Source organism: Bubalus kerabau, chromosome 5 (genome assembly GCF_029407905.1).
Source record: "Bubalus kerabau isolate K-KA32 ecotype Philippines breed swamp buffalo chromosome 5, PCC_UOA_SB_1v2, whole genome shotgun sequence".
Taxonomy (NCBI): Eukaryota; Metazoa; Chordata; class Mammalia; order Artiodactyla; family Bovidae; genus Bubalus; species Bubalus kerabau.
Genome location: NC_073628.1, coordinates 34,287,415 through 34,301,496, shown reverse-complemented (window position 1 = coordinate 34,301,496; position 14,082 = coordinate 34,287,415). Strand labels below are relative to the sequence as shown.

The 14,082-nt window shown below is 39.8% G+C and overlaps 1 protein-coding gene and 1 pseudogene across 1 annotated transcript in view; one reads left to right on the top strand and one right to left on the bottom strand.

Moving 5' to 3' along the window:
• The window catches only part of INTS4 (integrator complex subunit 4), a 117,828-nt gene that overhangs the window by 69,392 nt on the left and 34,354 nt on the right, over nucleotides 1-14,082 (top strand). Inside the window, exons 13-16 of the mRNA XM_055581407.1 lie at nucleotides 2,070-2,185; nucleotides 5,843-5,976; nucleotides 7,166-7,323; nucleotides 13,966-14,059. Coding sequence (XP_055437382.1) covers nucleotides 2,070-2,185; nucleotides 5,843-5,976; nucleotides 7,166-7,323; nucleotides 13,966-14,059 — 502 coding nt within the window. The remainder of the gene's footprint in view (nucleotides 1-2,069; nucleotides 2,186-5,842; nucleotides 5,977-7,165; nucleotides 7,324-13,965; nucleotides 14,060-14,082) is intronic.
• Nucleotides 3,782-4,656, bottom strand: LOC129653489 (proteasome activator complex subunit 1-like; annotated as a pseudogene).

Here is a 14,082-nt window from a genome sequence, read left to right as displayed (position 1 = left end):
TGTCACGAACCTCATAATGTTGTGTTAGTTTCTAGTATATAGCAAAGTATATTTGTGTGTTATTTTTCATACTCTTTTCTATTATGGTTTACCAAGGGATATTGAATATAATTGCTTGTGTTATACAGTTGGAACCTTTTTTATCCATCCTATATATAGTAGTTTCCATTTGCTAATGAAAGTGAAAGAGGAGAGTGAAAAAGTTGGCTTAAAGCTCAACATTCAGAAAACAAAGATCATGGCATCTGGTCCCATCACTTCATGGGAAATAGATGGGGAAACAGTGTCAGACTTTATTTTTTTGGGCTCCAAAATCACTACAGATGGTGACTGTAGCCATGAAATTAAAAGACGCTTACTCCTTGGAAGGAAAGTTATGACCAACCTAGATAGCATATTAAAAAACAGAAACATTACTTTGCCAACAAAGGTCCGTCTAGTCAAGGCTATGGTTTTTCCTGTGGTCATGTATGGATGTGAGAGTTGAACTGTGAAGAAAGCTGAGTGCTGAAGAATTGATGCTTTTGAACTGTGGTGTTGGAGAAGACTCTTGAGAGTCCCTTGGACTGCAAGGAGATCCAACCAGTCCATTCTGAAGGAGATGAGCCCTGGGATTTCTTTGGAAGGAATGATGCTAAAGCTGAAACTCCAGTACTTTGGCCACCTCATGCGAAGAGTTGACTCATTGGAAAAGACTCTGATGCTGGGAGGGATTGGGGGCAGGAGGAGAAGGGGATGGCAGAGGATGAGATGGCTGGATGGCATCACCGACTCGATGGACGTGAGTCTGAGTGAACTCTGGGAGTTGATGACGGACAGGGAGGCCTGGTGTGCTGCAATTCACATGGTCGCAAAGAGTAGGACACAACTGAGCGACTGAACTGAACTGAATCTCAAACTTCCAATCCTTTCCTCCCCCACCCATTTCCCTGTTTGGCAACTACAAATCTGTTCTCTATATCTGCAGTCTGTTTCTGTTTCATAGATATATTCATATGCATGCAATTTTTTTTTTCCATTTAGTTAGGAAAACATTCCTGAGAAATTCCCAGCAGACTTGATCTCCTGTTCCATTGACCAGAACTAGGTTACTTGACTACTTGCAAACTAGTCACTGTAAAACGGGATTGGGATTGCCATGATGTTGTTGTTGTTCAGACCCTATTAGGGTCCGACTGTTTGCGACCTCATGAACTACAGCATAACAGGCTTCCCTGTCCTTCACTATCTCCCAGAGTTTACTCAAATTCATGTTCGTTTGAGTTGGTGGTACTATCTAACCATCTCATCCTCTGCCTCCCCCTTCTCTTTTTACCTCCAGTCTTTCCCAGCATCAGGGTCTTTTCCAGTGAGTCAGCTCTTCCCATCAGGTGGCCAAAGTATTGGAGCTTCAACATCAGTCCTTCTAGTGAATATTCAGTGTTGATTTCCTTTAGTATTGACTAGTTTGATCTCCTTGAAGTCCAAGGAACTCTCAAGAGTCTTCTCCAGCACCACAATTCAGATGCGTCAATTCTTTGTCTCTCAGCCTTCTTTATGGTCCAACTCTCACATCTGTACATGACAGCCAGAAAAACCATAGCTTTGACTATATGGGCCATTGTCGGCAAAGTGTTGTCTGGATTTGTTATGCCTTTCCTTCCAAGGAGCAAGCATCTTTTTATTTCGTAGCTATAATCATCATCCTCAGTCATTTTTCCCTGATGAGTTTAGACCAGTTACGGTTGAGCCCTAGGACTGAGCCTACCTTCATTGAGTATTTTACTACCTTCCTGATGCCTGAGTAAAATCAGGGTCTCTTGGCCGTGAAGTTGGGGGAAATGGTTATTAGTTAAATAACTTTGAGAAATATCTGCTATATCAGCTCTTTTACCTCCATAATAACCAAGTTTTTAGATGAATTAATTGAGTTCCAGAATAATTGAATGACTTATCAGAAGTCACAGAAGTCACCAAAGTAGATGGTTGAGAATTTGTAATTCTTACTCATGTTTTCTAATTCCAATTCCTGGTGCTTTTTAAAGCATTTATTAACTTACTAAAATGGGCTCTCATTCTGTTTGTTTCAGATGCTTAAAGTTTCTGGGAAGTCGGCATCCAACCCTGGTGCTTCCCTTGGTGCCTGAGCTGCTGAGCACCCACCCTTTTTTTGACACAGCTGAACCAGACATGGATGATCCAGCTTGTATCCTCTGCTGACTTAGCAGGAAATTTTGGCCTCTTTTTCGGCAGTGTAGCTTTGGTGGTCTGAGGGTTTTGGATTTTGTTTTCTCTTTCTCATTTCTTTTAGTTAAAAGTATATGTTGAGGAAACCTAGTGATAATTATTTTCCTCAGCTTTTGTTTCAGTATTCACAGTAATTCACCTTTGCCATTGAATTCTACTACTAATTTTTTAGCCATTTATTGAATACCTAGTATATTCCACTTACTGTTTAAATACTTCATATATTTTTTCATTGATCTTCCAAACAACCCTGGAAGGAGGTATTATTCCCTGGTTTCAGATGAGGAAACTGAGATCCACAGAGGTTAAATAACGCTTAAGCAGCAAATCTGGGATGCAGAGCCAGGCATATTTGGTTTTAAAGGCTGTGGACTTTTCCCTTTCTTATTCCATGTTTCATTTGATCTGCAGCCTGAAGGAGAGGATGGGCTGAGCTAGGGTACACGAATTCTCTGGCTCTAATACAAGCTCAGGGGTGTTGTGATAGCTTTGGGCAGCATGGCATGTAGTCTGATTGTTTTCCACTAATGGGAATATATTTACATCAATGCATCCATATTCTTCCACGCTTCTTTTCGCTCTGTAGCACACCTTTGGTGGGGTTTAAGGAGGTATTTATTGAGAGACGTGAATCAGCCAAATAAGTGGCTGTTGGGGATGACCATTGTTTTCTCTTAATTCTTTTTTTAAATTTTCATAGGGCATTTGGACAATTTTTTAAAAGATCTGTGTAATTTATGTGCTAACAAATGCCTGACTGTGTGTTTACCTCTAAGAAAGGTATATCCCTGACCTGACCTCTACAGGTGCAATACTATGGCTATTTGAAATTCAGCTCATCTGAGATAGACTTGTGGGCTAGGTGTTACTACAAATTATGCAGGACATATTAAAATGCCTGGAAATCTGAAGCCCCCTTCACATTAAAAAAAAAAAAGCTAAACATTTTTGAAAGTATAATGTTAGTATGTTTGTCTTCGCATAATAGATTGCCTCAAATGTAGCTTAAATATTAATTACAGGTTTGTTTATTTTTTTTTCTCTCAATGTAAAAGAAGTCAGGAGGTAAGCAGTCTGCTGCTGATATAGTAGCTCCACATTTCTTCTTCTCCTTTTTTTTTTTTAATTTTTGGCCACTCTAAGAGGCATGTGGGATCTTAGTTCCCGAACTAGGGATTAAACCCATGCCCCCTACATTGGGAGTTCAGAGTCTTAACCCACTGGACCACCGGGGAAGTCCCATCTTGTATTTTTAATTTCTGATTTTCCCTCTGTTGCAAAATTAATACACATAGAAAAAATTATAAAGTGGAAAAAAAATTTCATGTTTAACAGCCGGAGTCTTACTAACTAAAGTAATTGTTAATATTTTGGTGTGTTTCCTTCTCCCTTTTTATTTATTTATTTATTTTTGGCAATGGTATGACTATATTTATTGTGCCTGGGAAGCAAGGTGAGGAAGCAACCTCAACATGCAGAAGGTGGGGAAAATATGGAGTCTCCTGTAAAAGTCAGGAGGTCTCTGCTGGACCCATCACAGAATGAGGGGAAGCTCTCAATAGATCATTCCCTTCATTTCTTCCCTGGGATTTTGGGCTTTCGAAATTCTTCAGGATGATGATGTATAACACAGTATAAGCATTGCGGATCTCCATGACCATCAGCCAGACGTGGCTGATGGTACTCTGCCTCCTCCAGCTCCTGCACCAGTTGTCGATAAGACCCACGTGGGGCTGCTTAGCTGCTTTGGTCACGGCATCACCGTGTTCAGTGAAGTACTTGGGAGATTTTCGTGTGAAAGCCTTGCAGTTTGGTGTGAAGGGCTGTTACCAGTTCAAATACCTTCTGGACAGCCACTCCAAAATTGTTCCCATCCTGAATCTGAAGTATCTGCAGCTGCAACCAGGTGGTGACCAGGTTGAGCTTCTCAGTGACATCCTTGATCTCAGGCTGCACATGCTGCAGGAGGACCCCAGTCTTCTCATTGCAGCTCACTGGGCTACATCATGGAGGGCCTTTGTCTTCATCTTCCCCTTCTTTTCATCCTTGTCTTCCTTCTCTTGCTGATTTTTTCCCCTCCTCCTTCTCTTTCTCTTTGATTGGATCAAGACTGGGATGCCTACCAGGGCGTTCAGATTGGCTTCATTGAGAGCTAGCTCCTTTAAAAATGCATCCCTCCCAAAAAAAATCCAACTCAGAAATCTTCTCGGGGAAATAGCTCCAGAGCAGGTTCTCTGTCTTAGTACACAGGTCTTCATGGAACACATCCACCTTGGCTTGGGCTTCAGGCAGGACCCCGCAGGACCCTGAGAGTGGCCATGGCTGGGGTGGGGGCCTAGCGCTGCATAGGGATGGAGGAGTGCGTATGGGAAAGTGAAAGCAGCGGTTACTCCCCACGTGGCCTTCCTGGGTAGTGGGAGTGGAGAGCATAGAGGAGGCCGGGACAGACCAGAGAGACGCGGGGAGGCAGCCCCTCTGCAACCAGGTGGTGACCAGGTTGAGCTTAGACCCCTAGAGCCCAAGAGGCACCTTCCTGCTTCCCCACCTCCCCTTCTCCCTTTTTAAGAGCCTGGGTTTTGGATTTTGCTGTTTTTTTTTTTTTTAACATTTTATTTCATCAAACAACATTTGATGATAGATAGCTGCTATCATATCCCCTATACATTTTGGAGCCTAATTTTTTCAGTTATAATAAAATGCTTCTGATACAATATTAAACTAATAAATATAATTTTTAATGATTGTGTAATACTTCATCAAGTAGATTAAACAGAAGTTGTATAATTGTTCTTCTGGTTTGGGACATTTAGGTTGTTTCTGACTATTTGCTATTATTTAAATGATTCTCTATTTGATTTTGAGATGAGGAATTACTCAGCGTTCATAAGATTCTTAGGGTGGTGGTTTAGTTGCTAATTTGTGTCCAACTCTTGCAACCCCATGGACTGTAGCCCACCAGGCTCCTCTGTCCATGGGATTTCCCAGGCAAGAATACTGGAATGAGTTGCCATTTCTTTCTACAGGGGATCTTCCTGACCCGGGGCTCGAACTCGAGTCTCTTGCACTCAGGTGGATCTCCTGCATTGCAGGCAGATTTTTTACCGACTGAGCCACCAAGGAAGCCTATAATCTTGTATCAAGTTATTATTCAAAGAGATTGTGCCAGTATATACTTTAGTAGGCATTGTACCAAAGTTTCTATTTGTTAGTATTCTCATCAACAGACATAATTAAAACAACCTTTCTTGGAGAAGGAAATGGCAACCCACTCCAGTATTCTTGCCTGGAAAAGTCCATGGACAGAGGAGCCTGGCGGGCTGCAGTCCATGGGGTTACATGACTGAGCATGGGTGCTTGAGGGTGGAGGGAGATGGGTTGGTAGCAATAAACTGGTAGAACTAAAAATAAATAAATAGAACAACCTTTCTTTGGTAATTGGAGGGGTAATTGGGGAAATTTGGTGTGAGGTTTATATAGCTCTTTGAATCTGCATTTGTTTGTTAAAAAAATTGTAGTCATTTAGCAGGAATCGGAGGGCTTAGAAGTAGAGGCACAAAATTCTGGCCAGGCTCAACCTTTAATACCTCCAAGTTTCCTTAACGCACCTGTTTATCAGACATTGCAGTTTTGGTTCTTATTTTCAATGCTGCTAAAACGTGTCCAACGATGCCTGCATTGTTCTCAGATCACACCTTCAGGCACTATGCCTACCTTCGAGACAGTCTTTCTCATCTTGTTCCTGCCTTGAGAGTATGTTGAAAACATCTTTTGTCCGTGTTTTTGCTTGTTTGATTTTTAGTCATTTGTGGTAAATAGCAGAAAGCAGACTGTATATTTTCTGAAAATGCATTCATTAATTCTCTGTAACTCTTATTTTGTACTCCTGCTTCTGAATCCTTTACCTTTTAAGAACATTCATTTTTTGAATGTACCTGGGTTATTGACCATGTTATATTAGGCAAGAAGAAGCCTGGAATATTTCTTATTTTATTTATTTACTTTTAAATTTTTTGGCCACGTCATACAGTATGTGGGATCTTAGACCCCTGACCAGAGATGGAACCCACACCTGCTGCTTGGGAAGCATGGAATCTTAACCACAGAACTGCCAGGGAAGTTTCTGAAACAGCATATTTTAAATCAAGGATTAGATCCTGTTACATTTTAATAATTACATATAGATATGGTTCTCAATAAGTTTATTTTTTAATAATAAAATGTTATTTTAAAAACTTAAGAGATATAGAAAGAAAAAATTTTTGATGAATCATACTGATAATATACTGATCACCATACTGATAATAATAGCAAACACTGAGTGCTTTGTGCGGGCACTTTGTTAAGCTCTTTATTTGAATTTACTCATCCCTACTTAAATAACTCTAAATGGCTTAATTTAGAATAATATATGTACATGGTTAGAAAATTTAAACTAAAAACTATAAACTTCTCCTCCCTTTCTTGAAAGGTAACCACTTTTAGCAGTAAGAACAAGAATTATAATTATTAATTATCATAATATAAAACATTTTCATAGCATGCTATAAAATTTTTTTAATACAAAAATTTACTTGGGAATAAATCATCAGTCTTTTATGAAGTGAATAATCAATAAAGGTTAAAAATAAATGTGGCATTAATTTTTAGTCTCATTTCTGTGGTTAGCCCATTTATTTCAGTTAATGATAGAAAATAACATTATACCATTCTCTTTTCTTTTTCTCCTTGCAGCTTGTGGCATGGCTGCATGTTCCTTTTTTCTCTCTTTCCCTTTCTCCCACTTAAGCTGAGGAAGGAGAAAAAGATTATTTACAGAGTTACCTAGCTCTTTTTTTTCCTTTTCTTTGTTTGACTCACATTTTTTCCCCTGGTTTCTTTGTTATACCAAAAGTTGAGCCACAGAGTTTGATGGTGTTGTAACCCCACTGTGTTTGCTTAGTTACCAGGTAGAAAGCTAGTGTCATCAGGTCTTTCTCCCAATATCACACCTCATGAGGATCCTTCCCATCAGTTCCTGCAGCAGAGCCTTGAAAGGGTATACAGTCTTCAGCACCTTGACCCTCAGGGAACCCAGGAGCTGCTAGAGTTCACCATCAGGTGAGGTGACTGATCATCCTTTTCCTTTGACAGAGTTAATGTCGTTATGCTTGGCTTGACCCTTATGATTTCTAGTGTTGGTTATAGGTTGATTTTTCTGACTCTGTTGACATGATTTTATGATGTTTTTATTTTGAATTAGATTGTGGTTTAAGCATATTACAAAGAAAAGGTTTGTGTTCATGACTAGATTGATGATTAGTACTAAACTAGAAAGGGTTAGCAAAGAAGCTGTTTTCAGCTTTTCTTTTATATATATATATTAGTTTGGGTAACAGAAAATGCAACTAATAGTGGTTTAAACAAGAGGAAAAGTTAATTCTTACTCACAGGCAGACAGCTGAGGTGGCTGATAACCTAGACTCATTCTTTCTTGTTTCTCCATCTTCGGCATCAAGCGGCCTTTGCCTGAAGATCCAAACTTTAACTGTCTCCTTTATAATCCAACCTTGAGAAAACAGGAAAGAGTAGAAGGGCATCATTTCTACAAGCACCCCCTTTAAAGATACTTCCCGCAAAGTTGCATGTTCTAATGTTCCTTGTGTCTCATTGAGTGGAACTTAAGTCACATAGCTATATCTAGCTGCAAGGGGCTAGGAAAGGTAGTTTTTGTTTCAAGTGACCAGTGCTTAGTTAGCGCATGGTGACTCTGTTACTGAGGAAGAAGGGAAGGATATTGATAACAGTCAGCAGACTATCAGGCTCTGTTGGAATGTCCTGAATGATCTGAAAAGAAATGAATCCCGTTTGCCTTTAGCAAAGGCAGTATCTGTCTGCCTCTGTAAATAGGGTTCGGTTGAGACACAGCATTTAGCAGCTGCTTTCCTGCTGCAGTGGTCCAGCTGAGTAGTTACCATGGAGACACTATGGATGGCAAAGCCTAAAGTATTTACTATCTGTTCCTTCATGGAAAAAGTTTGCTGACCCTGAAGTGCTGCCTCAATCACATTTTCTTTCTCATCTGCTCCCTCGCTAAGGTGATTAAATTTAGAGGCTGCTACTGAAGTTGTTGGCGCTGAGCCTAGGAAAATAAGCTCTACTTCCAATTCAGCCACACCTAAATAAACATTTAAGTTTTATCCTTGACACTTTACTAACCAGTTGGCATTAAGAAAGTACAGAATGCACGAAAGTTAACTAGTTTGGTCATTAGCTGCAATGCTGGCTTTTTTTTTTTTTTTTTTTTTCTTTTAAGCTAATGAAACTTTATTAAACAATATTTGGAAAAAACCAAAGGGGAAAAAAAGATAAATCTCCAAATCACCCATATACAACAGAAACACAAAAATGCTATACACTATTCCTTTCAGATCCACCCTGGCCCTCCACTAGGTAGACCACTGGCGTTTGACTTCAGTAAACACCTTGGTTGAGTCACCTTCATGATCTCGGTTTTACGAAGTGATAGTGCTGCTGAGCTTTGGGCTGGTCAGATGACCGTTCTACTGCTGTGGTCCGTCCTGGGCCCTGTGTTTCTCATTAAGTGCATTCTTGAGAAAGGTGGCCAGGATGGTGAAAAATTTGGAAAGGAAAGCAGATGGTACAGTAGTTAACTAATTACCTACTATGTTTTACAAACATTATTGCAGTTAGATGTTGTGCAGCATTTCACAAAGAAGTAGAAATTTAGGGAAATGAAGCAGTTTGTTAGGAAGTAGAACTGAGATTTAAATCCAGCTTTGTTTGACTCTAAAACTGATGCTGTCTGATATGCAGCAGTGAAGGGATTCTTATATCTGTGAAGAATAGATCAAATGACCCCTGGGGTTCTTCAGAATTTACATTTTCTATAGTTGTTGAAAAGTGAACTTAGTCCAAATTTCATACAGAAGTTTCTCTGCTTAGGACTGTGGCCATTTACTTGTTAATACTAGTATCAAACAAACAAAATTCACCGTCATACACATTGTCCTTCATTGTAATCTAAGCACGTCACCCAACTAAGATTTCACCTCACTGCTATAGTTCAGTGATGGTCCTGGGGGATGAATTTTTGGTTTGTTTTTAGAACTTGACATAACTACTTCGTGTTCATCACTGTATTTTGGGTGCTTTATAGGAGCTGAGTAAGTATTTGTTGAAAACTTTAGTTATGGTGGCTTAACGAGGAAGGAAAACTTCTAAGATTTTTATAGATGGCATTTTCTTCTGCTTATACCTCATCTTCAGTCTCATGGATTTGATCCTTTGTAAGGCTCTGCTGTCCTTGATCATAACAAGAACTGTTTTCTATTAAGTGCCCACTATGTATGCACCCTTCTAAGTGTATTATGTACATTGTTTCATTGAATTTGAAAACAGTCATGAGAATTATCCAACTTTTACAATGAGTGAGGGAGCCTGGGTTCATTAATTTGTTATATGGTTTTTCAGCACCCATCGTATGTCAAGCATTGTGCTGGGAAAAAGGGACACAGTCATAACAAGACATAGTCCCTGTTACAGGGGATCTTACAGCCTGGTTGGGTAAATAAGGCAAGCAGTATTGTGCTTCCCACACGATACAGTAAGTACAGGGTTTTCTAGAAGATGGAAGAGGGGGCTTAACCCTTCCATTCATGGCTTAAGCAGTGACCAGAAGAATGAATATAAATTTGTCAAGTGAGGAAGGGAGGAAACTGTCAAAGGCAAGGAACAGCAAAGGCCTAGACTAGAGCCTAGGTTGTTAGAGTCCTTCTGTCAACACAGTGCTCTGTTTCTGGATAAACAGTGTATGATATGAAAGATCTAGTACAGTGAGGTTTAAAATCTAAAGACTTGTTTCAAATCAAACAGGAAATGTAAAAAATGCCTGGAGTAAAATGAAAATGAAAACCTGAAAATCTAGAACCTATGGATGTAGCAAAAGCAGTCCTTAGAGGGAAGTTTACAGTGATACAGTCTTAACTCAAGAACCAAAAAAAATCTCAGACGACCCAAGTTTACACCTAAAGCAACGATAGAAAGAAGGTCAAACAAAATCCAAAGTTAGTAGGAGAGAAATCATAAAATCACAGCAGAAATAAATAAGAGACTAAAAGAACAATAGAAAAGGCTGATGGAATTAAAAGCTGGTTCTTTTTTTTATTATTTTATTTTCGGTTGCATTGGGTCTGCATTGCTAAGCAGACTTTGCCTACTTGCAGAGAGCAAGGGCTTCTTTCTAGTTGCAGTGCCTAGGATTCTCATTGCAATGGCTTTTTTGGTTGTGGAGCCTGGGCTCTGGGTACAGGGGTTTCAGTGGTTGTGGCCCTGGGCTGAGTTGTTCGGCAGCATGTGGAATCTTCCTGGACCAGGGATTGAACCCATCTGGGTCCCCTGCATTGACAGGCAGACTCTTACCAACTGTACCACCAGTGAAATTCCTAAAAGCTGACCCTTTGAAAAAGTAAACAAAATCAATAAATCTTTAGCCAGATTCATCAAGAAAAATGGGCTGGGGGAGGGGGGGCGAAACTCCACAGCAACTTGTGTCAAGCAAGTCTGTCAGTGTCATTTTTCTAGCATTATTTGCTCATTTTGTATCTCTTCACGTTCTGGTAATTCTCACAATATTTAAGACTTTTTCATTATTATCATATTTGTTATGGGCATTTGTAATCAGTGATCTTTAATGTAACTATTGCAAAAAGATTATAGCTTGCTGAAGTCTCTGATGATGATTAGCGTTTTTTAACAAAAATTGTTTTTAAATTAAGGTACTTCTACTGTTTTCTTAGACACAGTGCTGTTGCTCACTTAGTAACCTCCGGTGTAGTATAAACATAACTTTTATGTGTATGGGGAAAGAGTTTGCATGCCTAACTTTATTGTGATGTTTGCTTTATTTGTGGTGGTTTGGAACTGAACCCAGGATTTTCTGAAGTATGCCTGTAATTGCAGTTCACGTTGTAAGGATTAAACGCGCTCAAGTAAGGAAACACCCCTCACACCTAGTGCAGTGCACATAGACGGTGCTTTTTGTACCTTTTTCATTAACGAGTCCATAATCTCCTAATGAATGTCTGAACTGAGGCTTCCTAAGGATTGTAGGCATAAAAAGATATAGAGAGGAAACACTGGGACACAGAATGTTTTGAGCAGGGCTAGAAATTTTCTATTTTTGTTTGTATAGTAGTTCAGATTTCCTGTAGCTAGTTGGGTTGCATCTTATTCTGTGCAACTCAGAATAATCGTTACAGTTCAAGGATGGTAGAATGACTTAACACTTGGGAATGGTCAGCTAATGTATAGTCAGCTGGTCAGTGTTCTCTGTAGTGTAAGAGAAGGCAGAATCTGTCTGTAGATAATATGGTTCCAAAGTAGAATGATTCAGAGCCATCTTTTGCAAGATAGATGTTAGTGGTGCAAAAAGGGAGAGACCAGCTGGCCACCAAAATAGCATTTTACAGGTGTGGTTTGCTAGTACAGGGTCTTGCCATTCATTTTGATATATTTCTACACATGAACAGGCTCTCCAGGATCAGCTCAAACCACCAAAACTCAGAGACAATAGTGTAAGCCACAAACCCCAATTTATTCAGTCACTTTGGAAATAATTCTCTCTTCACCCCTTTCCGGGGCATCTCCTTTTTGGTATCAAGGAGGCAGCACTAGCTATCAGAAAGTTGCCCAAGATAAGAGGGAGAGACTTAGTCCAGTGGACAGTTTTGTATAGGCTGCTCTGAAACCTGATATATTATAGCAGCTCTGAAAGAGTTAACTTCTCTCATTAGCCAAATCTTTAGGTTTCCCACAGTTATGATTACTATATGAAATCTTGATATGGACCTTAAAAAAACAGGCAGCTTTCTATGAATTTTCTTGAGATGGATTGTTAGTTCTAAGTATGGTATGGTTAAGTAGTTCATTTGTATCGTTAAGGACCCAGTTTCTCTCTGCCTCTTTGGATTTTTCTTGTTCCTCAACATTTGCTTTATCCCAAGGCTTTTTTTTTTCCGGAGAAGGCAATGGCACCTCACTCCAGTACTCCTGCCTGGAAAATCCCATGGACGGAGGAGCCTGGTAGGCTGCAGTCCATGGGGTCGCTGAGGGTCGGACACGACTGAGCGACTTCACTTTCACTTTTCACTTTCATGCATTGGAGAAGGAAATGGCAACCCACTCCAGTGTTCTTGCCTGGAGAATCCCAGGGACTGGGGATCCTGGTGGGCTGCCGTCTATGGGGTCGCACAGAGTCGGACACGACTGAAGTGACTTAGCAGCAGCAGCAAGGCTTTTTTCTTTTAGAGTTGCAGTATGGCTGCCATTGGTAATCAGGACTATAAAACATTCTTGTTCAGTATAGTGAGAGAAAGAGGGAGCATGAGTGATTTGGAGACCACCATCAAATGTGCTTCACGTTTCAAATAAGAGTCCTTCCAGGGAGTTTCCTGGGGGATCCCAGTGGTTAGGGCTCCATTCTTCCACTGCAGGAGGCACAGGTTTGATCCCTGGTCAGGAACTAAGATTGCTGCATGCCACACGTCACAGCCAGAAAAAAAATAATAAATCCTTTCCTTCCAAGTAGGACTGATAAGGTCACATAACCAGGGAGATGACATGTACCAATTGGTTTAATCCAGTTGTACTCTACCTAGAACTAGGTTTGGGGACATCTCTTAAACAAAATCAGGGTTCACTTAGTAGGAAGTAGGAAGGGTTCACATTATTAGGAAGAAGTAGAGCATAAATTCGGAAAAGGCAATAGCAACCCACTCCAGTACTCTTCCCTGGAAAATCCCATGGACTGAGAAGCCTGGTAGGCTGCCGTCCATGGGGTTGCTAAGAGTTGGACACAACTGAGCGACTTCACTTTCACTTTTCACTTTCATGCATTGGAGAAGGAAATGGCAACCCACTCCAGTGTTCTTGCTTGGAAAATCCCAGGGATGGGGGAGCCTCTTGGGCTGCTGTCTATGGGGTCGAACAGAGTCGGACACGACTGAAGCGACTTAGCAGCAGCAGCAGAGCATAAATTAGGTAGGCAGCCAATAGAGCCTGCTACAATACTTAAAAAATTTTTTTTCTGATGATATAAAACATACTTGTGCATTGTATAAAACATTTGGAAAATAAAGCATAGTTGGGAGAAGGCAATAAAAACACCCTAATTCCTCTATCCAGAAAACAGTTTGCTGTCTTTTTCTTTTGTGTGTGTGTGTGTGTGTGTGTATAGTTTTTATATAATTGAGATCATATACCTTTTTACCATATTATATTTTAACGCTTGTAGAATATTCCATTGACTGGATGTACAGAAATTTATTTAATAATTCCTCTACCATTAACTATTTAAATAATTACTGTGTTTTACTGTAATAGTCCATACAACAGTGAATATTGTGGGGCATAAAACATTTCATTTGTTTTGAATATTTCCCTGCTATCTCTCAGGATAATATTTCCCTGCTATCGCTCAGGATAAAACTACTTATCAAATTATTTGATTATATGTGTGCCTTTTGGTTTTACTTTCCAGAAAAATTATATCAACTTAAACTGCTATCAAAATGTAAGTGAACCAGTTTCATTTATAACCACTTCAGCACTGGGTTCTGTCATTTAAATTTTTTTTTTTTTAATCAATTTACTAGGTATAAAATGGTAAATGCTTTTGACATGATCTTTACTTGTTGTTATTATCCTTATTCTCTGTTTGACTTGGGGTTTTATTTATGGCAGGGATCTGCAAAGGCTTGGAGAACTTCAGTCTGAATTGGCGGGAGTAGCTGACTTCTCTGCTACCTATCTTAGGTGTCAACTTCTTCTCATTAAGGTTAGTTTGAATCCATTTTGTTC